At 39.8% G+C, this 23766-nt stretch overlaps 1 protein-coding gene across 4 annotated transcripts in view; it reads left to right on the top strand.

Annotated features, from left to right (window-relative positions):
* The first annotated feature begins 236 nt into the window (after positions 1 to 236).
* LOC109914931 (atlastin-1) overlaps positions 237 to 23766 on the top strand; it is a 45407-nt gene continuing 21877 nt past the window's right edge. Inside the window, exons 1-2 of one of the 4 annotated variants that reach the window (XM_020514546.2) lie at positions 237 to 531; positions 11378 to 11622. In XM_020514546.2, the coding sequence (XP_020370135.2) occupies positions 483 to 531; positions 11378 to 11622 (294 nt within the window). In that variant the 5' untranslated portion in view covers positions 237 to 482. The other 3 variants (XM_048600297.1, XM_048600296.1, XM_048600298.1) reach the window with 3 other exon arrangements.

Here is a 23766-nt window from a genome sequence, read left to right as displayed (position 1 = left end):
AACGATTCGAGGAACCATCATATTGCACTTTTAATATTTTTAATATTGTGTCTCACCATGTTGTGCATTTTACCATGAAAATGTTTAGATTTCACATTTTATCATTTGTTTTGCTGTAATATGTGATCTAAATAAATGAAAGTCCTTGTGGCAAAGCATTTGTCCCCTTCGAAATATAATTTGTCCTTCTGAGAAATTACACAAACCAACCCCACCCTGTGGCGCCCACATATGTACAAAGATTGTTTCTGTTCAACTTGTTGTTAATATCAATATATGTGACATTATATTCCCCGTTTGAACGACACTAATGTGCACACTGCAACCCCCTAGCGTTTTCAGTACATTGTTTAACACTGGGCTGCGAAAGGCTTCAACCTCACAACTCGTCATCCTCGCAGAGAGAGAGAGAGAGAGAGAGAGACGCCCTTCCGAAAGGGATCCTCTTCCGTAAACGGCTGCACCGTGCAGACGCCAGCAAAATGGCACAGAAAAACACGGCGAGGAATCGGAAAGAGCGAAATAGCTGGGGTAAGTCAGCCATCTGCCTGTGGCCTTCAGAATATCTCCGTGAACGGTTGCAGAACCAGAAATACCCGTACCTTCGCGAAGAAAGCCAGGAGAGGGACTCGGTACAGGAGGTAGGATGCTGTCGCCTGTAGAGATAGGGGTCATTTAGCCCCCAGTGCTGGTTGAATAGGGCGGAACGAGGGATGAGATTGTTGCCAAAACGCAGCACAAATATCAATAAGGTCTTTACTATTCTTTTGAGCACGCCAAATGTTGGTTGCGTTTGGTCTAATGCATTATTTCGCAGAAGCCGTACAATGTTATGGAAACCGGCCCTAGGAAAACTGGTTGGCTCCAGGGGCTGCTTATTCACACAGGCCCTCACTGTTATCCAAATAAATCCAGAAAAGGAGCAAGAATGTACACAATGTGCGCCACCCAGGTTTGGAGCTCAGAAGCTACGAAGGAATTTGGTACTGTGAACGTCCTTATTTCTGCAGTGATTCGCCCTAGGAAAGAGTGAAGTGGCTTAGCCTTTTAAAAGGGGGTCGATGAGAAGATTTTTCTCTCCCTCCTTTGCTGTCCCCCGGCATACTCAAAAGGCAGGTGCTGTTCATCCTTTCTCCATTCTTAGCACTATCTTGCGGAACAAAAAACGATGCAAAGCAAATATTTCCAGACCTGTAAACCTCTACCAACGCCCAGATGATTTTATTTCCCCAAGATGAGGACAGGTAACGCCTTGAGGTCAATTTATTTCTCGTGTTTTCTTGTAACCATTGGGAGTGCTCAATTGTAATAACTGGAATTTACCGTAGACAAATATTGCCTACTTAATAATGTTGTCATATCCACATACCTCTAAATGTGATTAGGCACATTTTAATTGGTGTATAAAAATAGTTGTCAAAATTCTAAAATTCTGGCAAAGATGATCTTTTACTGGATCCATTCAGGATCCTTGAGTGGATCAGGATCCCATGTAGTTAAAACATTTGTACCATCTGAATACCTATTTCTTAGCCCAAAAGAAACTTAATAACTTAAATATCGTATTCCCACTTTTTACCATTTTTCCTCCATGTGATGATTTACGCTCTTACTATCTCTGTCATACTTGCCTTCCCTTACCTCGTCACAAAGAGCTCTCAATTTTATTTTCAACTAATCACTGACCAACCAACATATCTTCCCAGTTCCTGTGTGAACTGATATTGGTCAACATTGAAATTGGTCTCTCACCTCAAGCACTGTCTCTTCTCCTTGAAGTCTGCTGTCATCACCCCTCCCCTCACTTGAAAAGAAAATATATGACCAGCTACTCTTGTGAACTATTGCCCCATCGCCAGCCTTTTTTTGCTGTCCACAGTTCTTAAATGTGCCTTCCAAATCTGTGTTCATTTTACCCAGAACTTTACATGTTTGAATCCCTTAAACTACATTGCTGCTTCTGTTACTGTACTAAAACAGCTCTTATCAAAGTTTCAAATAACATCCCATGTGACTGACAAAGGTAGCCAATCCCTCCTCATCCTCTCGATCTTTGACGTGATTGGCTACACCGTCCTCCTCCAACTCCTCTTCACCATTATTCACCTCATTGGGCTCTCATGGCCTGATGCTATTCTTATCTATGTGATCATGCCCAGACAATCACCTGCAATGTCTGCTTGCCAGGCTCCCATTCCGTTATATCTGGTGCCTCTGAGGGATCCATCCTTCAACTCCATTTGTTTCTCATCTAGATGTTGCCTTGGTAACATTATCGCAAAACATAGTGACCATTTCCACATGTGTGTTGTTACAGCCAACACTACGTCATCACCACCTCTCTTGAAACCACTGTTTTTAAATTGTTAGATGGCTTTCTGACATCTGGAATTTCCTCAAACCACATTCTCAGAAGAACAAAAATATTATTTTCAGCCCTGAAATCAGTCTGTGAAGTCCATTCTCAAACCACCTCCTCCATCTCTCTTCCTGGCCACTTTATGAAAATGAGCCAGCCTCATTGTAACTTTGGTGTCATATTGACCCGAGGATGAACTTCAAGTGAAGTATCTGCAATGTCACAATACCACTGATTTCTATCTCCATAGTATCGTCCAACGCCAGCCTTGTCTCAGATCCTCTGATGCTCGTTGTGCTTTTGTTACAGCTTGCCTTGCTAATTTAAGTACACTTCTGGCAGCCCTCACACATTCCACCCTGTGTAAACTTGAAGTAATCCAAAACTCTACTGTGCACATTCTCTTGCACCAAGCTTCTTCATTTATTGGCCCTGTGCTTACTGACGTAATGATAGTAGTTTCCAGTTAAGGAATACCTTAAGTAAAACTTCTCATTCTCCTTATTTTCAAATCACACCATGCATTCCTTCCTCTCACTATCTTTTATCTTCTCCATCAGTACAGCCCTTCAAGATAACTGCAGTCTTCCCATTATGATATCTCATTTATTCCTGGTTTTAATTGTTCCATTGATAGTTGTCCCTTCAGCCACCAAGGTCCCAGGTTTTGGAATTTCCTCCTAAATCTCTATACCTCTGTAACTCTCTCTCTTCCTTTAAGATGCTACTCTAAACCTATCTGTTTGACCAACTTTTGATCCTCTACCTTAATGTCGTCTTATGTGGCTCAATGGCAAATTTTATTTGAAGTGCTCCTGCGATGCACCTTGTGACTTTTTTTAATAGACAAATTGTCACTGTTATAGTCTATAATTAGTGCCACATTTCTTTTGTATTGGAGCCTGTGGTAAGCATGTACATAGGTTGAAGAGCAAAAAAATCTTCTGTGGAGTAAGGAAGGAAACAGATGGGTGATTAAAACCTAACACACTCTAGAGCTAGTGGACTTGTCATCTACAAATGTGAAGTATGAAGTAAAGAAGGTATGAAGTAAAGAATATATGAAGATATACCTGCAACATTGTTAGTATAGTAAATGAAGAAGAGCTGTGGTAAATTGAGGGAATAGGTAGCACAGGAATTACGAAGCATCAGCAGTGGAATAAATCGACGGCATATACCAGGAACAAGAATGAAACTGACCCAAAGAACAAAGCTTTTGGGAGGTTAGTGACAAAGTCCTTTGAAAATGTGATAATTATGAGAAATGCAACATTTTCTAAAAGGCAGATGAATCAGAGGCAAGAAAATGCAGATGTGGTGGTCAGAAGCAGCTGAATGTGTTCATCAATTGTTTCTTGCTATGTGATTGTCTTCTGTCTATGAAACACAACGATGAGTGTATCTACAAAGTTGGTCTCTCCACTTTGCTCATCCATACAGAACAAGTATCCATTTTTCTCTTATTTTGGAATTCACTCATCAAATAAGGCATAATCTACTTGATACCTGTTGGGTGAACAACATTTTACTAAACAAGGAATGGGCAGTTGATATAGTTAAAGCAAGAGAAGAGAATCGTCTCCATTAGAGAGCACTGAATTGTGACAGTCAATCCCTTATCTCCTTGATCAAGTGAATGCAGCCACTTTGTGACGAATATTAGTCGGACGATCATTTCAGAGTTCACATAAAACCTCTCCCCTGATGAGACTTCTGCATTTCAGTTGTCTCTTTGGTTCACCAAGACTGGTAACTTCCTGGAAACTGATTCATTTGACTTTGAATTGAATATGGTTCTGTGGTAAGAAAAAGAATTGGTGTGAAGAATACAAAGCAGGGAGAAAGTGAAGATAAATGTCAGTAAATTAATGACGTAGCTTGGTTCTGTTGTCTAAGAATGATTACATTTGAAAAAAAATGTCCATTTTGTAATTTGGTCTATGTTCCAGCACATTCCTGAGGGAATGTTACATTGTTTGATATGCTATCTTTAAGACTTGTGAAACTGACGTCCATTTCATTTGTTCAGGTGGGTTTTAACATTCTCATGGTATTATTCAAAGAAAAACTGGAAGTTTTCCAGTTGATCAGGCCAAGGTTGCTCCCATTAGTGAGGATTTTGGAGAAGCAGATTACATTTGTGGCACTTTGGTGCAGAATAACTCATATTTTTCGAAGTAACAGTAACAGAACATCAAAAGTAATCAGTTCTTTGAAGAAATTTGAAACACTTCAAAAATGAGACAACAGTAAGGACTCTACAGAAAGTTGAATTTGAATGCAGAATACAGGGTTAATGGCAGGATTCTCAGCAGTGTGGAGGAACAGAGGGATCTTGGGGTCCATGTCCATAGATCCCTCAAAGTTGCCAACCAAGTTGATAGGGTTGTTAAGAAGGCGTATGGTGTGTTGGCTTTCATTGGCAGGGGAATTGAGTTTAAGAGCCGTGAGGTTATGCTGCAGTTCTATAAAACCCTGGTTAGACCACACTTGGAATATTGTGTTCAGTTCTGATCGCCTCATTATAGGAAGGATGTGGAAGCTTTAGAGAGGGTGCAGAGGAGATTTACCAGGATGCTGCCTGGATTGGAGGGCAGGTTTTATGAGGAAAGGTTGAGGGAGCTAGGGCTTTTTTCATTGGAGCGAAGAAGGATGAGAGGTGACTCGATAGAGGTGTACAAGATGATGAGAGGCATAGATAGAATGGATAGCCAGAGACTTTTTCCCAGGGTGGAAATGACTATTATAAGGGGGCATAATTTTAAGGTGATTGGAGGAAGGTATAGGGGAGATGTCAGAGTGGTAGGTGTGTGGAATGTGCTGCCAGCAGTGGCAGTGGATTCAGATATTTTAGTGACTTTTAAGCAACTCTTGGATAGGCACATGGCTGATAGTATAATGTAGGGTATACAGGGTAGGTTGATCTTAGGAGGATAATAGGTCAGCACAACTTCATGGGCAGAAGGGCTGTACTGTTCTATGTTCTATGTAAATGCAGGTATTTATTTCAACGAGAAAACTAATGTTCCAGTACAAGTGCAAATTGCACCAGAAATGTTATGGTGCAGTAGCAGCTTTTCACTGATAAGCAGAGTAGTTTGGAGCAGTTAAAAATGAGAAATAATTGCACTGTCTCTATGTGTAAAAGTTCAATACAGCTGGGAACAAAATTCAAAAGGCAGGTTAGACAAGTTAGCATTTTGGGTATGGACACTCCTTTTACTGTTGTAAGATTGGAATTTGAAACATTAGCATTTCTGCTCTCTGCACAGATGCTAACTGTCTCACTTAGTGGAATTTGATATTGAAGATAGGGTTCATGCCTGTCAGCTGGAGAACTAGCCAGAACCTCCCCTGGGAAAAGCATACCTGATTAAGTACCCATCAGATGCTTATCCAGCCAATGTTAGTCGTTTCCTGGGATGTGGACCCAGTGGCTAAATGCCACCTACTTAGAGCTGCAGGCCAAGAGGAGTCTGGTAACTCTCCATTGTCCAGCAGAACTACCAGGAGCTATCTGTATTATAGCCATTGGTTATCTCGGATTGCTGAAGATTGGGGGCAAAATATGTGGTGTAAGAGCAGGAGAGGGAGGGGATTTGAAGAAAAAGCTCGTAGGGTGCTTCATAGCAGCATCACCCTTCCCAATTCTGTGTTCTGTGTGGGGTTGGAGGGGGGCATTAAATTCTGTCCTCCATATTTTCACCATTTTCTACTGCTGTTGCAAATTTCCTCCATCTGCTGTAGTTCGCTCTTTATGTGGGGAAGTCTGATTTTCATGCTGGATTTTCAAATAGATTACTCTTTCAAGAGTCAGAAGTGTACTGTTTCACCCATTTTTCATTTATCTGAAGACTTCCATATTGACAATTTTGATCATTTTCTTGGAAGTCTGTCAATTAGCAGAAGCAACAATCTGACAAACACTGTGCTTCAGGTCCAAACAAAGTAGTGACATAACTCACATTACGGAACATAGCTATAAAAAGCTATTTTAAAGGTGAAGTGCAAAGGGAGCAAAACCATTTTACTTAGAAACATAGACACTAGTAGCAGGAATAGACCATTCAGCCCCTTGAGCCTATTCTGCCATTGAGTCTGATCATGGCTGAACCTATATGTCAATGCTATATTCCCACTTTCTCTCCATGGCCCTTAATGCCATTAAAATCTAAAAGTTTATCGATAGCTTTTTCGAATATATCTATCAAAACTATTCAGCCCTGTTAGAATTTTTATACTTTTCGATCAGTTTCCTCGTTTTTCTAAACACCAGTGAATACAGTCCCAGTCAAACCAATCTTTCCTCATAGACCAGTCTTGCCACCCCCAGTTTCAGCCTAATGAATCTCTGCCACACTCATTATATGGCAAGCAAATCTTTTCCTAGGTTAAATTGCATAGCAACATCCAAATCAGAACCAGAGTAAATGGAGAGGGATAGGAGTAGACAGTATGGGAAAGTATTTAATTGGGGGAGGGGGAATTACAATGCTATTAGGCAGGAACTGTAGAGCATAAATTGGGAACAGATGTTCTCAGGGAAATGCACAACCGAAATGTGGAGGTTTTTCAGGGAGTACTGGATAGGTTTGTCCCACTGAGGCAAGGAAGGGCTGGTAAGGTGAAGGAACCTTGGGTGACAAGACATGTGGAACATCTAGTCAAGAGGAAGAAGGAAATTTACTTAAGATTGAGGAAGCAAGGATCAGACAGGGTTCTAGAGGGTTACACAGTAGCCGGGAAGAAACTGAAGAATGGACTTAGGACAGCTAGAAGGGTGTATGAAAAAGCCTTGGCGGGTAGGATTAAGGAAAACCCGAAGGCATTCTGTACTTATGTGAGGAATAAGAGGATGGCCAGAGTGAGGGTAGGGCCCATCAGGGATAGTGGAGGGAACTTGTGCCTGGTGTGGGAGGAGGTAGGGGAGGTCCTTAATGAATACTTTGCTTCAATATTCACTGGTGAGAGGGACCTTGTCGTTTGTGAGGACAGCGTGAAACAGGCTGATATGCTTGAACAGGTTGATGTTAGGAAGGAGGATATGCTAGAAATTTTGAAATACATGAGGATAGATAAGTCCCCTGGGCCGGACGGGATATACCCAAGGTTACTACAAGAAGTGAGGGAAGAGATTGCTGCGCCTTTGGTGATGATCTTTGCGTCCTCATTGTCCACTGTAGTAGTACCAGATGACTGGAGGGTGGCAAATGTTATTCCCTTGTTGAAGAAAGGGAATAGGGATAATCCTGGGAATTACCAGTCAGTCTTACTTTTGTGGTGGGTAAATTATTGGAGAGGATTCTGAGAGATAGTATTTATGATTATTTGGAAAAGCATAGTTTGATTAGAAATAGTCAGCATGGCTTCGTGAGGGGTAGGTCATACCTCACAAGTTCTTTACACAAGAGTGGTGGGTGCATGGAATACACTGCCAGCCGTGGTGGTAGAGTCAGATACATTAGGAACATTGAAGTGACTCTTGGAGAGGCACATGGCTGATAGTAAGTTTGATCTTAGAGTAGGATAATAGGTCAGCATAACATCATGGTCCGAAAGGCCTGTACTGTGCTATACTGTTCTATGTTCTATGTTCTAAACGTCTGGTTAAATGATCACCCGGTTCTCATGGAGGTTGATACTGGCACGCATGTATCAATGATTGCAGAACCAGTCTTTAACAAAATTCACTCTGAACTCCAACCCTCAAGTTTGCTTAAGACCTTGGCTAGACTGAGAACTTATAGCAGGGAACTTTTACAATTAATGATGAAACTTCGGTTCCTGTCTTGGATGAGAAGCAGCTGGTTCAGTTACCACTGATTGTAGTAAAAGGCTCGGGCCAAAGCCTGATGGGGCAGAATGAGTTGAGAAAGATTCACCCAGATTTGCTCAACATTCTTGATTAGAAAAAGGCCGCCTGAGTGAAGTCCTAATTAAATACATGGAAGTTTCTCAGGAAGGTCTAGGGACCATCAAAAGAGCCAAGACCACCTTGCATGTTGACCAGGAAGCAATTCCATGAATCTGCCCAGCCCACCCAGTACCGCATGCCTTAGGGGCAAAAGTCGAGGCATAAGTCAGAAGGCTGGAAAGCGAAGGAATCATCGGTTTGCGAATGGGTAGCATCGGTCTTACTGATTGAGAAGTCTGATGTGTCAGTTTGCATTTGTGGGGATTTTAAACAAACAGTAAATTGCCTCACAGCTGGATAATTACCCGGTCCCTCGCATAGTGGACTAATACAGAAAGCTGGGAGGGGGTCTGTCCTTCACAAAATTGGATGTGAGCCATGCATACTTGCAATTGTAGTTAGATGAGGATTCTCAGAGGTATGCTTTAATTAATACCCATAAGGGTTTGTACCAATAAATGAGACTGCCATTTGGGTATCATCAGCCTGTGCCATTTTTCAGCGGACGATGGAGAACATTTTACAAGGTCTACCCTGGTTGACGTGCTAATCACAAGGAAGACCAATAAAGAACACTTAGAGAACTTTGACATAGTCCTTGGATATTTCTCCAAGGTGGGCATACGCCTTAGAAGGGAAAATTGTGTGTTCCAGAGCTTGGGCTGCAGAATTGACAAGACCAGGTTACACCCTATGGAAGATAAAGTGAGGGTGATTCAAGGTGCCCTGGCTCTGTACTGGAGCTTAGGTCTTTCCTTGGATTGGTGAAGTATTACGGACAGTTCATATGTAACCTGCCCTCCATCCTGGCAGTCTTACATCCACTATTGAAAAAGGGTCAGCCTTGGAAATGGTCTTGTAGCCAAGACATAGCCTTTAGAGTGAAGAAGCAGCTATCATCAGCTAAGTGTTGGCACACTGTGATCCTAAGTGAGATCTGTGCTGACATGTGATACCTCTCTGTATGGTATCAGGGTAGTGTTGGCTTACAGATGGCCCAATAGAGATGAGTGCCCAATAATGTATGCTTCCCAGACTTTGGCTGATGCAAGGTGCAAACATGTCCAGATAGAGAAGGAAAGCTTGTGAGAAATTTCCATTCATACCTTTATGGCCATAAATTTGTAATAGTAACAGACCATAAACCTATGCCAGGGCTATTCAAAGAGGACAAGGCTGTGCCACCCATACCTTCAGGTCAACTATGCTAGCCTTTTCATGGGCTCAACGTTTTTAGTCATTGTGGACTCCCACTCAAAGTGCTGGATGAGCATAGAGTGCATTTGTCAAACACGGGAATGATGATAGAAAAGCTACAAGCATTGTTTGCAATACCTGGACTCCCAGAACGGTTGGTTACAGACAATTGGCCATCATTTACCAGCAGGGCATTTGAATACTTCCTAAAACCGAATAGCATTTGGCATGTAAAGACAACTCCTTATCATCCATCATCTGATGATCTGACGGAAAGAACAGTCCAAACTTTGAAGGCAGGCTTAAAGAAATAGCCTACAGCTTCACTCCATACCAAACTGTCCCAGTTTTATTTGATTATCGGATCACTCCTTATGCAACTACTGGGATAGCTCCAGCAGAGTTGCAAATGGGGAGGAGATTCTGCACCAGGTTAAATCTGATCTTCCCAGACCTTGGGGAGGAGAGGTGAAAGGGCATCAGGAACGTCAATGCCAGATGCCAGACTCCACTAAGCGAGAGAGCGAGTTTACTGCAGTGGCCCTGCATGGGTAAGAGGCATGATCGACATGAGGCTAGGTCCTGTGATGTACTAAGTTCCAGTATGTGAGGCGGTCCTGAACAAGCACGTGGACCATATGAAAGCTGAAAACTCGCAAACGTGACAGGAGCAAAGCATACCTGGCACCTCTGATCAGCCAGAAAAACTGTTGAAACCCATGTGTTCTCCCCTCCATCTAGCGTTAAAGAAACCTTGGAGTCTCAGATGGACACAGTGGATGTTGCAGTCTCGATGCCTTTCCTGCCTGAAGTAGAGGATGAATTGCTTCTGAGACGCTTTGGACACAACGGGCAAGATACAGACTGGTACATGCCGCCCGTATTGGAGGAACCGGACCCAATGCAAAAACACCTCAGGGGAGGCTATAAGAGAAAGAACAGGCCTATGCGCCCCAGACCTAGAGGGGGAGGGTTGTAGTGATTATAACAAGGTTAGCTTGATAGACCTCATAGAATATGAGTTCACTGGTGCTGTTAATCTGGTTCAATCAAGGAGTCCTGGCTAACAGATATAAACAGGATTGTCTGGGCCTGGTCACGCTGGCAGTAAACAGGTCTAGGCAGCAGGGTGTGGAGGGGAGTCATTTCTGCTGACTGTCTGCCCCTGTTCCGTGGTTATGTTTGAGCCCGGGTCTTGGAGAAGGAGCACACGGTGTCCACCAATGCTCTTGATGCCTTTAGGGAGAGGTGGGCAACGTGGTGGGGGGTTGGGGGTGGAGTATTTATTTCCCCCTTTTGATTTTAATCCCTACCGTCCCCCTTCACGTTCTCCATGTAAGAATTGCCCTTATCGGGCTTTGCTAGTCACTGGTTCACTGGCCACAAGGGTGTTTTCCTGGTGCTGGAAATATTGAATAAAATTATTTTCACAATGGTCTCTAAATTTAAAAAAAATCCATGAAATTCTCTGATTGTTTTTCCTGTCACTTAGCTGCCTACCCACAAGTGACAGTGTTTTGATGAGCTGTGGGCAAGGCCTCAGTCAGCTGCCTGTCATAATGCCAATTGAAACCTTCCTGCCAGGCCATTATTTTTTGGTTAGAGGAAGGAGGTCAGTGATGGTTGCAAAGCCTGCTTATGCCTCTGCAGACAAAGAGAGACGCCCTCTTTTCTAACAGGAGACCTCTGTCCAGTGTCTAAATATGAATATTTATGTAAGATGATCATTTTGGATAAAAAATAGCTGATCCCATATGACAAGGAGAGATTTAAAGTGTACACTTGGCATAAGTACTTTTCCAATTTCAATTGTGTCTTGTTGATTGTTCAGTGTCTATATTTCAAATTTGTATTAAACAGAGTGAGTGAACTATTTTATTAATGTTTTAAAACTTTGATTGTAGGCGGATTTTCAGAGGGAAGCTTCAATTGGACATCAGAAGATGAAGCAGTGCAGCAAGCCAGACCAGTTCAGATTCTTGTTGTTAATGATGACCATACTTTTGAACTGGATGAAATGGCTCTGAACAAAATCCTTCTTTCAGAAGAAGTTAGAGATCGGGAAGTGGTTGCCTTATCTGTCGCTGGTGCCTTCAGGAAAGGGAAATCATTTCTTATGGACTTCATGTTGAGATATATGTACAGTCAGGTAAAGTAAGAATAATATAACTTCACATTAACATTTGTAATTGTTAACAAAGGAGAAGCAATGACATTGTAGTAATGTCACTGGAGAAGCCGAAGCCCATCCTCATCCTGGGTTCAAATCCCACCATGGCAGATAAAAATTTTAATTCAATTTTTTAAAAAAATGGAATTAAAAGCTAGTCTAATCGCAACCTTGTAACCAATGTCAGTTGACATTAAAAACCCATCTGCTTCACTAATGTCTTTTAGAGAAGGAAATATGTTGTCCTTACCTGGTCTAGCCTACATGAGACTTTAGACTTGCAGTAATGTGGTTGACTCATAGCTGGCCATCTTAAATGGCCTAGCAAGGCAGTGAAGAATGGGCAGCAAATAAACAGTGACACTACATCCTATGCACAACTTAAAAAAAAAAAAGACACATCTCTTTCAAAGTTGGCTATTAAGCTCCTGCACTCCCCTCACCCATTTACTGGTTTCATGATGGGACCTCACTTGGGGTGCCAGTTAAGGTTCTTTCTAAGGAATTGGGATGTGTCTCCAACTGTGAAAGAAATGTTGGTATGTAGTTAACTGCAGAAAAGACAGGCTTCAGGAAGAGGAATGATGGACGTCGCGAGAAGTCTAAGACTGAAAAAAAGGCTAAAAGATGGCAAAAGAAAAATGCTGGAACTTGTGAAGGAGAATAAATTTAACAATGTAATGACCCACATTTAAATGTTTACGGACAATGAAAGAACCATAACTATGAAATACATTTTTACAGCCAAGATGCAGATTAGAAATCACATTATTTCATACATTCAGTATTAAATTCTATACTTCTTTCAGCAGTAATCTGTATGGAATACATACCAACCACAATATAATTATCAGAAGTTGGAATTGCTATATATCATCAATTGTAGTTTACAGTGTCAATTCCAGTAATGGCAGATGTACAGCTGGTACATAGCATAGTAAAAGTAATTAGTAGCAAGTATTTGGTTAATTATCCAATTCTAGGAACTGACTTGTCGTCTTAATAAAGCCTAAGTAATAAAGGTAAACACTTGAACATTCTCAGAATGCTATTTCTTTTCTAACATAACCAAGCAGAAATTAATCCCTGAGTTAAAGAATGCAAATTCCTGGATCAAGTGTATGTGTAAATCATTGGACTATTATTTCCCATAGTTTGGATAAATTTGTATCCCATTTTTAAAAATAAATTTATTTTCTTCCATGTATCCTTTACAGAATCATGTTACTTGGAAAACTATAGTCTCCTTGATGTAGTAGACTTAAACTATTTAAAAAGACCAATTGTCTTTTATCCAACTGAAGGCACTGACTCAATCTGTAGTATGGTGTTGGGGTTAGTGGCAGTCCTACAGAATTTTGTCCACTTACCCATCTTTCACGTCTGAGTAAATGCTGAGTCAACAAGCTATTCAGCTATAGGAACACCACACACAATGCAGATACATATAAACTTTGCTTTGGAATCACTGGAACGGAGTAACTAGAAAATAACATTACAGAGTTCGGAGATAGTGTAACACAGTACAGACAGAAATCAAGAATGAGTTCTTTAGCTTACTTTCAAATAATGCGGTGGACTTATCCAATAAACCATTTACGATTTTCCAAATCACCATAATTTTATATGAACGGAATTACAAGCATTTACAGAAACATTAAGGCAAGTAGAATATGGGACGGATAGTATAAACCATGCAAATTGTAGAAAACGGAAGGGTTAGATAGGAAAAACCAGATTTGTCTATTGTCAGTATTTTATTCTTTTAAAAACTATTCATTTTTTTAATGTACTATTAGGTTAGATTCATCAACTAGATGTAGGAAATAATTTACTTAGCCAGAGAATAATAAGCTGCTTTTTTTTTGAAGGAGGCAGTTATCGTGGAAACTCAGATTACAAAGATTAGAAAATAGGCTGCCAAAATTAAATAAGCTGTTAATACCCAGTTATTTGAATTTCTAACATTGCAGTGTTAATGAACTGCATAGAATATTAGAAATCCTTAGTTACATTGTAATATCCAATCCCTGATGACATATGAATACAGATAAAGTTAGGATTAAGAAAAGATTTTTCCTTTAGTAGCCTAACTCTTTTGTATCAAAACTTCAACTCTGTTTTGTTAACAATCTCAACTTTTTAGCCACTATCGCTGAACCAACAAATTACCTCAAGCTCTTAACAATCATTCAATTTCTGAAAATTAATTTTTATTGATGTTCTCTGATACTTCTCTGTTTTGCATTAAATTAAAAATCTTAATGTTATCTAGATAATCTAAGTTTTCAATAACCTTGAGATACAACTTTAGACATTTTTTTTCCCCCAGATACTGAATGTCAAGATTCTTTATTCTTATCTCATAATTCACCTATTTCAGCATATTGTCTTTTCCATATCCTTTCCAATTCTTGGTTTCTTTTGTGTTGGAATGATTAAACAATTAATATAATATGCTTTGCTGTGGCCTGACTAATGCAATGAAAGCCTGAGGAAAGTTTGTATATATTTCTGTTTTACAATTCTGGCTGCATATCGAAGCATTGAATTAGTTTTTTTGTCCTAGTGTTGATCTGTCCAATTGGCAAATGAAAGCTAATGTCCTACTATTAGCCCCAGATCGCTTTCTACTCAATTAATTGTGCCCTGTAAACATTTCTGTTTCAACTGTTGTTTCTGGTGGGACATTCAATATGAAAACAACAGTCTGAGTAAAACAAAAACTTCTAGATTCTTCCTTCTTTTTGTTATTGATGATAAACCTGGAGCCCAAATTAAGTTACTGACCAGTGGAAATATATTTTTATCACTTTACTTGATCAAAATTCACCTGAGCTCCAGTTCTCTAGTCACTTCCGCTAACTAAAGCCTCTTGTTCCTTGTATCATTTTAGTAAATTTTCTTCATGTTCTCTCCATGGGCTTGAACTTAACTAAAATAAGGGAGCAGTTTTTCTGTTCAGCACCTTAGTGTATTTGAAGATTTGTGCATGACAAACACGAAAACGATGAGTAGTAAGGTTTGCATAGTTAAGAGGAAACCTTCCTGGTCTTATATTCTTTACGGGTGTCTGCAGTCCTCCCTGCCTACTCCTTCATGCTGCACTCTTCTCTGTCAATTTAAGCCCAGATGGTACAGGCAAACAGCAGTGGCATTAATTTTTCTTTGTCCTTAAATGTCACAATTGCGAGATGATGTTAAGTGCTACTATATTGTTCCACTATAGATCCTAGGCTCCACCAATAGTTTGCAGATGTTATCCAGATCACTTGTAGACCTAGATGTCATGGAGTAGGTAGAGGATTCCTGTTCAGAGAAGTGGGCATGAAGATGAAGATTGTGGAAGAAGAGCTCACTCTCATGCTCGAAATCCATTGAGGCAGGGACATGAAGTGATAAAACGAAGTCCTTTGTTGAACACAGATCTTTCAGCATTGGGTAATAATGAGTACATAATACAGAAGTGGGATGAGAAGAGTAGAAGTGGTCAGACGGATGAGGAGGAAAGGAAGGATCCAGAAGGGCATCAGTACCTGTGAGTTGTTGGTGCCTGTGTTCCTAATTACTCTAAAAGGGAGAATGTTTCTTGTTAAGGCAATAACTGAGATGAAGAATGAAATGAAACAGGGGACCTGATAGCTTTGAGATAGTGTGAGGCGGTGCTGATGGAAACAGAGTGTGCATCTCAGAATGTAGCAAGATACCTATCCAAGAAGTGTAGTATGTCTTGAAGATGCATAAAGTCTTATCTGGATGAAGGATGGAACTTCAATTGCTTTACCTGTGAGTATGATGCAGCTGAAGGCAGTCACTGAGGAAAGAGATTTGGTTATGAAAACGAGTTTTGGTGAACCCCTTATCAGATACTGGGATGGAGCTAAAAAGCAATGAAGGTGAACAAACTGAAAGATTCAAATAGAAATCCCACCTTCAAGGTGGGTGTTCTTGGAAGAGAAGTGATCATGAATTAGCACAAAATTAAAATCAAATTGCTGGAAAAAACTCAGTAGATAAGGCAGCATTTGTAGACAGTGAAATAAAGTTAACATTTCAATTACAATGTGACTGTATTTCAAAACCGAGAAAAGTGACAGGTTTTATGCTGCAGGAAAAGGGGGAATGAGGAGCAAATGGAACAGATGGTAAAGGAATGCTAATGGTAGTAGAGAAGAGATGAATGAAGAGTCATGGAAAAAAATGGGTCAACTCCCTGGAGAGCAAACCCATGTAAACAAGATTATAGGGGATGTGGAGGAAGGACGGGGGGCAAGTATTAGTTAACATGAGGACAGAGTTCCCGATCTGAAGTTGTTGAACTCAATGCTGAGCACTAAAGGCCGTAAAATACGGAAAATGAGATACTGTTCCTCCAGCCTGCATTACACTGAATCACTGCAGCAGGCAAAAGTAATCTTGCCCTATATTCACTAAATTTGATTATGTTGTCTACTTTTCATTAAGGAATTCCTGATTTATTTCAGGCTTGATTAAGGGCAGTGATTATTTGCAATATTAGGGGTATTATTCCCCAAGCACTTAACTGGTCAGTTAAACCATATGACTGACTTATATTTAGCACCCTTTCTGCTAAACAGGCTGCTAAAAATGAAGACTCATTTTGAATATCGGTAGATGATATTTAACTAATGTCTTTTGCTGCATCATGATTGGGCAGTGCTGAAAAGAAAACCATTTACTAGAGACCTCCTGGCTTTGTCCATTGCAGGTTGCATTGCAAATTTTACTCTCTGCTGGGAATCAGCCACTTTTAGTTTTTATTTTAGATTTTTCCTTTTGGGTCGCAATCAGTTCAGTAAGTGACTTACCGTTCATCATACTGTTTCTTAGAATAGAAACTTCTGGGGAAATAAGTCGCAATTAGTTATTATGCAAGAAAGATCTGGCCCCTGGTTGCCATGGAAGGTCAGTTACCTCTATTGCTATTCCCCTTTCTACTTTGAAACAAAATTGTTTAATTTCATTGTACCATATTAATTGCAACAGCAGGCTAAAAGATTATTTTGTTATTAGGTACACTGATGCATCCACTGCTACAACTTAATAGTTTCTGTGTTGTCAGACTGATTGTCTGAGATCTGAAATACAAATAGAAAATGCTGGAAATACTCAAGTGATCTGGTAGCATCTGTGGAGAGGGAAAGAGTTAACATTTTGATGGTGACTTTCTGCCAGAGCTGCCTGCCAATCTGAGGTTCAGTACAAATTGCTGCATCTAGCATTGGTAATAAATTCTGTACCCCGCCCTCTGATTCCCTCATGCCCCAGCTATTATTTCAGTATGAAACAGACTATTTCCAACTTTGGCACCTTATTCAGTGCCAGCTGAGTTTTTGACCTCATATCCTCGCCATCACAAAGATCAGTCACTTACACTAGATTCCTCAACTCTGCTTCAAGCTGTGCCTTTTTCAACCTCCATGAAATTTAGTTTAACTAAAACTCTGCTGATCATTTGTGTTCTGCAGCAAACCCATTCACATATCATTCCTGTCATCGCTGACCTGTATTGGCTCTCAGTTCCTTAACATTTCAATTTAAATTTTTCTTTGTTGTATTTTAAATCCTTTATGAAGAACATTATTTTCTTCCCAAATCTTTCCTCCTTGTTGATTCAGCCAACTAGTGATCATGCTGTGGAATTATCTCTTCTAGCTTCTCCACTTCCTTTAAAGATAAATAGGAAAGTCCATTGAATTAACCAAAACTTCTGTTGTGTCAGCCTTAATAATACAATATTACCTTTAAACTTCTACAAGATATAATTTTTTGGTTACAACATTCTTTGAAAATATATCTGTAATACTGATTCTGTCAAATCCCCATTGTGTATTCTAACAGTTGCATTTTTGCATTGGTTTGTAAAAACCAAACAAAGCTATTTGTTAAACACCTCTGGCAATCTTTCACTCTTTATTACTGGATGATTCCCTTCATGTCTACACCTTTATAAAAATTATCTTTTGCATTAAAAAAAACTATTTCCCTGTGCATTGATCATCATTATTTATTTCTGCAGCCTTTCGGTTTTGCATTTTTCATTTATGTGTTCTTACTATGTTTTTGATATTTCTTCAAATTGTTTAATCAACTCTCTACTTACATGTTTTTGTTAAAAATCTCACTCTCTATTTATCCACGCCTTTGATGTATCCTATTTTATTTCAGTTAAAAATGTATTTAGCCCAAACCTTATCCAAGTTGTATTTAAATTTTATTGGTTGCTATTTCATCTGCCATCTTTAAAATGAGAGCTTTTTTTTAGAAAACACAGAAATCTAGGCTGTGTCCCTTTTGTTGTAGTGTAATTAGCCAATCTCCACTCTGAGATCTTTACTTTTGATTCTTCATCTACTTTCTGTCTAATTAGGTTACGGTCACTATTTCCCAAGCGTTCTCCTACTTTTAAGTTCTTTACCTACCCTTTCATTTCCACAGTCCAGTCCAGTATTCATTCTTTTGATCATGGAAAATCACTATGAAATCATTTCAGATGCATTCTAAGAATATTGGTAAATAGGAAGAAGAGGCAGTGTAGGGAAACAAGTGAAAAAAGTCCTCCACGTTGGCCAGCTGACTTTTTTTTAAATCTGTTTTCACAGACAGCAGATAATCTAGACAGATAGGGCCTTCTTTCAATACATAAATTATTTTAAGTACATGGAAGCTGGAGAGATTGCAGGGTTATGAGAGAGATTGGGATAATGAAATGCATTTTGGACTGCTCCAGTAATGAACCGGCAAAGTCACAAAGGTTTACATGATGTCCTTTCTTACTATGAACTGTTGTGGCTCTGTAAAGATAACACATATTCTAGACTCCAAGTTGTGTCTGTGGACAGCTTTCCATTCATTGAATCTCCCCATTCCCAGCAATTGTCTACATCTTTTCATTGATCCCTGCCCCGGCCAGGTAACACCATGCTACATGGTACAGCGGATAACGTTGTGTCTGTCAAGCCTAGTGTTTCTTTCAGAAACAATTTCCCATTCCAATTTGCATGCAGCTTCTCACTAGAGGAGTTAGCTTGTTTTGTTTTTAGTGAGCTGTCTGTCTCCTGACAGTGTGCACTTTTAGTTCACTCAGAGCAATGTAACTGCCCTTCAAAATATTAATACACATTAGTTGACGTTCATCTTATTTAGTGTCAGCAGTATTTTATGTGGCTTTCTTCGTAATTAACATCAAGTCTATTATAAATTATTGTCTTCTGTGTACACATACATTCATAGATTATATATTTAAATCTGTATTTTCTAGTCACAAAAGTCAAAAAGATTTTTTTTGAATGGATAAGAATTGGAATTAAAGTTGGAGTGATTACAGGACATGGCTGTTACAATTGAGTTAGCACGAGTATTCCTTTGGGAGAAGATGCCACATTGTAAAGTAAATCTTACTTGGCTTTTTGAGGTTACTTAAGTTTTTTGCTCAAAATCTAGAAGAGATTGGTGGTAGTAGTGCAGTGGTAGTGTCCCTACCCCTGGATCAGGGGGCCTGGATTCAAGTCCCATCTGCATCTGAGGTGTGTAATAACGTGCCTGACCAGGTTGATTAGGAAAATAGGTTAAATGAAAGTTAAGTGACTGGTGTAAACCTAATGTACTTGCGTATTTTCAGTACTACATCACTTTCTTAGAATCAGAATTTAGTAACGGTATTTATTGCTTTAATTTTGAATCATTCAAAAAGTCTCATCATCTGACTTTATAATCAGCATCCTGCCAACTCTGTGCTGTCCCTCCTTTTAATATCTTTTCAGCAGCCTTTGTAATGTAAGAAACATTTCCTTGTGTAAATTTGCTAGAAGATAAGAGAAATCATCCAACTGGCAACAGTTCCAGTATAGACTAATAGGTGTGTTACTTATCCAGATTGACTCATTTTTTTCAAAAAAAAAAGACCTTTCCAACTTACAAAAAAAAATTCATTATGTGAACTGCTGTACCAATTTTTGTCACCAATTTTTATTGTTTCCTGAAGGCATTACTCTTTGCTGGAGTACAATTCCGCAGTTTCCAGACATATTCAATTCCCCAAACTGTTGTTTTCTGTGCATTTTAACAATGAGCATCACTAATTTATTGAGTTGTACAGGAAAATTTACAGTGAGGTCAATCAGACCCTTGCATGCATTTCGGAACAAGTAGATTTCCCCTCTGAGCCAGAAATTCCATGTCCTATTATATAGGCACTATCTTATAGCCCTGGAGCTGGTGGACCTGGGAGCAGGCAGGGAACTTAATTCAGTAGGATGGTGGCAGAATCCAACTGTATTTCCATCTCCACTGTAATTGTTCATGGTGGAAAGGCCCAACCTTCTGAGACCTTTAAATCTGATAATCCACAACTCCACATCCCTGCTCTTTCTCTATAACCCTTAATTCCCTTGCTGATAAAAGTCCGTTTATTCTCAGCCTTGAATAACCCAGCCTCCACAGCACTCCACGGAATTCCACAGATTCATTACCCTCTGAGAGAAGAAATTCCTCCTCAAGCATGTCTTAAATGTGTGACTCCCCTCTTATTCTGGAATTATGCCCTCTGGTGCTAGATTCTCCCACAAGCGGAGACAATCTCTCGACATCTACCTTGTCAAGTACCCTAAGAATCTTGTATTTTTCAGTAAGATTGCCTCTCATTCTTCTAAATTCCAATGAGTATGGGTCCAACCTACTCAACCTATCCTCATAAGACAGTCTCTGCTACCTGGTATCATCCTGGTCAACCTTTTTAAGTAGTCAAAAAGTCTGGTACCTTATTAAAAACCATCTGAACGTCCAAATATGTTATATCCATTGTTTCCCTTTTATCCATCATACGTGTTACCCCCTCAAGGAATTGTAGTAAACATGTCAGGCATGATTTCCCCTTCATGAAGCCATGCTGACTCTGCTTGATTGTATTATGTATTTCTAAATGATCTGTATTACATCCTTTAAAACAGATTCTAACATTTCCCAATAACGGATGTATTTTTAAATTCTAAGGAGTTATATGTTTATGTTCCTATGGAGCTATCCATTAGTCTTTGGTTTTTAAAGCTTATGCCATTCCAGCCTTTTTGAGAAGCTTGTAATGGAGTATCTCAGGGTATTAGCCCTTTAATGCTTATTGTTTGGCCTAATTCACCAGAGATCCTTAGACAACCACAACCATGTAGAAGGACAAGAACAGCAGATAACTGGGAGCATCCCCACCTGCAAGTTCTTCTTCAAGCCACTTATTATCCTGACTCAGAAATGAATTGCTGTTCCTTCAGTGCCATTGGGACAAAATCCTAGAATTCCCTCTCTAAAAGCATTGTGGGTCTACCTGCAGTACATGGACAGCAGCAGTTCAAGAAGGCAGCAAACCTGACTAGAGATGGGCAATAATTGTTGGACCAGCCAGTGACACTCCCATTCCATGAGCAAATAAAAAATATACTGACTTAATTCAAGAATGCATTTTATGCAATCTCAGCATAACATGCCTATAACATTGTGCAATGTATACTTTCTTAAACCAATTCTGATGCTTGACAGGACTGCTTGCTGTGTGTACACTCAGTACATTTACACACATGCATTCCAAATTTAACTTGAAACTGTGTATTGTATTTATTTCCAGTGATTGGGCAGCTGAGAGACCTGCATTATGCAATACCTGCAGTAGCAGTCTGGTTATGTGATTGAGACATTGGAGATGGCTAGCAGAAGGACCTGGATTTGTTGCTGTCCTGAGCAATAGTATGATTAATTACCTTGCAACAATGTTCTTGCAGTTGGGCATTCCTTACATTGGCATGTAGAAATAGGTTGCACTGATGACTGGCAGAGACCTTAAGAAATAAAAATAGTTTGTCGGGATCTTAGAAAAAAAATAAAGAAGGCTACGTTAGGTTTGGAGTACATATGTATAAATAACGTGCATAAAATATAAAAATGTACATATGTATATAAATCAGTTCTGTTTAAGGGAAATATTACAGCTAGAAAGAGATTTAGTCTTTCAGGGATGAAGAAAACAATATTAAACAAAAATCCTAATCTGCGGGCAGCTATCTTACTTCTCCATCTCTAGCCTCCTTTGTGACACCTCAAATGATGGGATTTCCTGTGGTGCGTTTTTTCCTTCCCTTTGCTATTGGTTGTCTTCCTCTGCAAGCAGAGTTAGGGCTAGAATGAGGAGAAATTGCTTTATTCAAAGTGTTACATACCTGGCTGGGTTAGCATTTATTGCCTATCCCTAATTGCCCTGGTGATGCTGAGCTGCCTACTTGAACTGCTGCACTCCTTGTGTATCATATTGAATGGTGGAGCAAACTTGAGGGGTCAAATGGCCTACTCCTGCTCCTATCTTCTATGTTTGTATATAGCTTCAATCACAGTGCTGTTTGGGAGGGAGTTCCACAATTTTGACCCAGCGACATTGAGGGAACATCAATATGTTTCCAAATCAGGATGATGTGTGGCTTGGAGGGGGATTTTGAAGTTGGTTATGTTCCCGTGCAGTTGTTGCTGCTGCTGTTTTAGGTGTTTGAGCTAGTGGGTTTGGAAGGTACTATTGGGAGGAGCCTTGATGAGTAGCTGCATTGCATCTTGTAGATGTTACATGCTGCTAATACTGAGTATCAACGGTGAAGGGAGTGAATTTGAGGGTTGTGGGAGGACTGCTACTTCATCAATTATTTATGCATCATGCAGCTATATTACTTGGAAAAATTATCTTGGGACTGAAGCATGCAAGTAAAAGAACAATTCCATAAGGTAACAGTGCACTCTTGACCAGCTTGAAAGTATTTGAAGACATTGTGAAGAGAAAGTAAGTATAACTGTATACATGCGTAGTACACTGAATCACTGGAAAATGATAATGGTCTCTTCCACTTAGCTGACTTCATTAAACTGTTAAATTTCTTTCAGTGTTGTATTAAATCTCTTGATATAGTTACTACGCTATTTTGCTGCTAGCTACTTCCTGCTATTTGTGTTGTAAAGATCATCTGTTGGTTTAATGCTACTCTGTCTCAAGTCGAGGCTTCTTTATGCTTCAGCCCCTGTAGCAGAATTTATTCCAACACACCTGAGAAAAACAGAACACCCCTTTCACTACTGATTTCAGAAATTGTGTATTTAGGAAAGAAAAAGCTTCTTGTTTGCATAAACTGCCCCTTTACATTGTTGTTAGACATCAAACTCTGCAGCAATACCTAACTTACCATCTTGTACCATGAATGTTAAATTTTACTGGAAAATGGGATAATAATGGTTAGGTGATTGTTTTTGACTGGCACGGACACAATGGGCCAAATGGCCTTTTACTGTACTGTGGATCTCTATGACTCTATGACTAAGCACAGGTGTTTCCAGTTCTGAGAACTTGTCCAAATGATAGTGAGTCTGACCTAAGGGTAATAATTGCAGGGTTCTTGGGGCATAGAGGTCCTCTGAGCCAGGAGACCTGTGTTCAAGTCCCATCTGCAGAGAAGTGTGTAATAACATCTCTGAACAAGTTGATTAGAAAATATAGAAGGGTAACAATTAGGAGAAATGTGTTTTAGGTTGGACGAGAGCTGTAGAATCTAAATGACCTGCTCCTGTCCTGATGTTTTTCTGTATAGTCTGACTTTTAGTTGAATGTGTATGCTCTGGCCTTTTGTTCCTGTGGTCTTCTTGGGAATTAGTTTTTGTTTTTATGACCATGTTTTATTCAGGCTGATTGATCATACAGTACACTCTGTATGGACAAATTGAATTGGATAGAATTCTACAGAAGCAGTAAATCACAAATTATTACAACCCAAACTTTCATGTGAACTGTATGTACCTTATGTTACTCAGCCTACCATTAGTATTTCTGCATAGCTGATTTGATAGCTAATAAAAGCATAGAAAAAGGAATGCCTCTAACATCACTATGCATAGTTCCAGATTACACCATACACCTAGAACGTATGTTGCCACAGCAACCTGGACTCTCTGGTTGCCAGTGGCTGGATGGGCAGTATGGATCAGATTGGTGCCAACAGCATAGTGATCAATCACCATTCTGATTGCCGTAGAGCTGGATGAACACAGCAGGCCAAGCAGCATCATAGGAGCAGGAAGGCTGACGTT

The sequence above is a fragment of the Rhincodon typus genome, chromosome 8 (assembly GCF_021869965.1).
Source record: "Rhincodon typus isolate 14 chromosome 8, sRhiTyp1.1, whole genome shotgun sequence".
Lineage (NCBI taxonomy): Eukaryota > Metazoa > Chordata > Chondrichthyes > Orectolobiformes > Rhincodontidae > Rhincodon > Rhincodon typus.
This window is presented reverse-complemented; position numbering and strand designations above follow the sequence as displayed.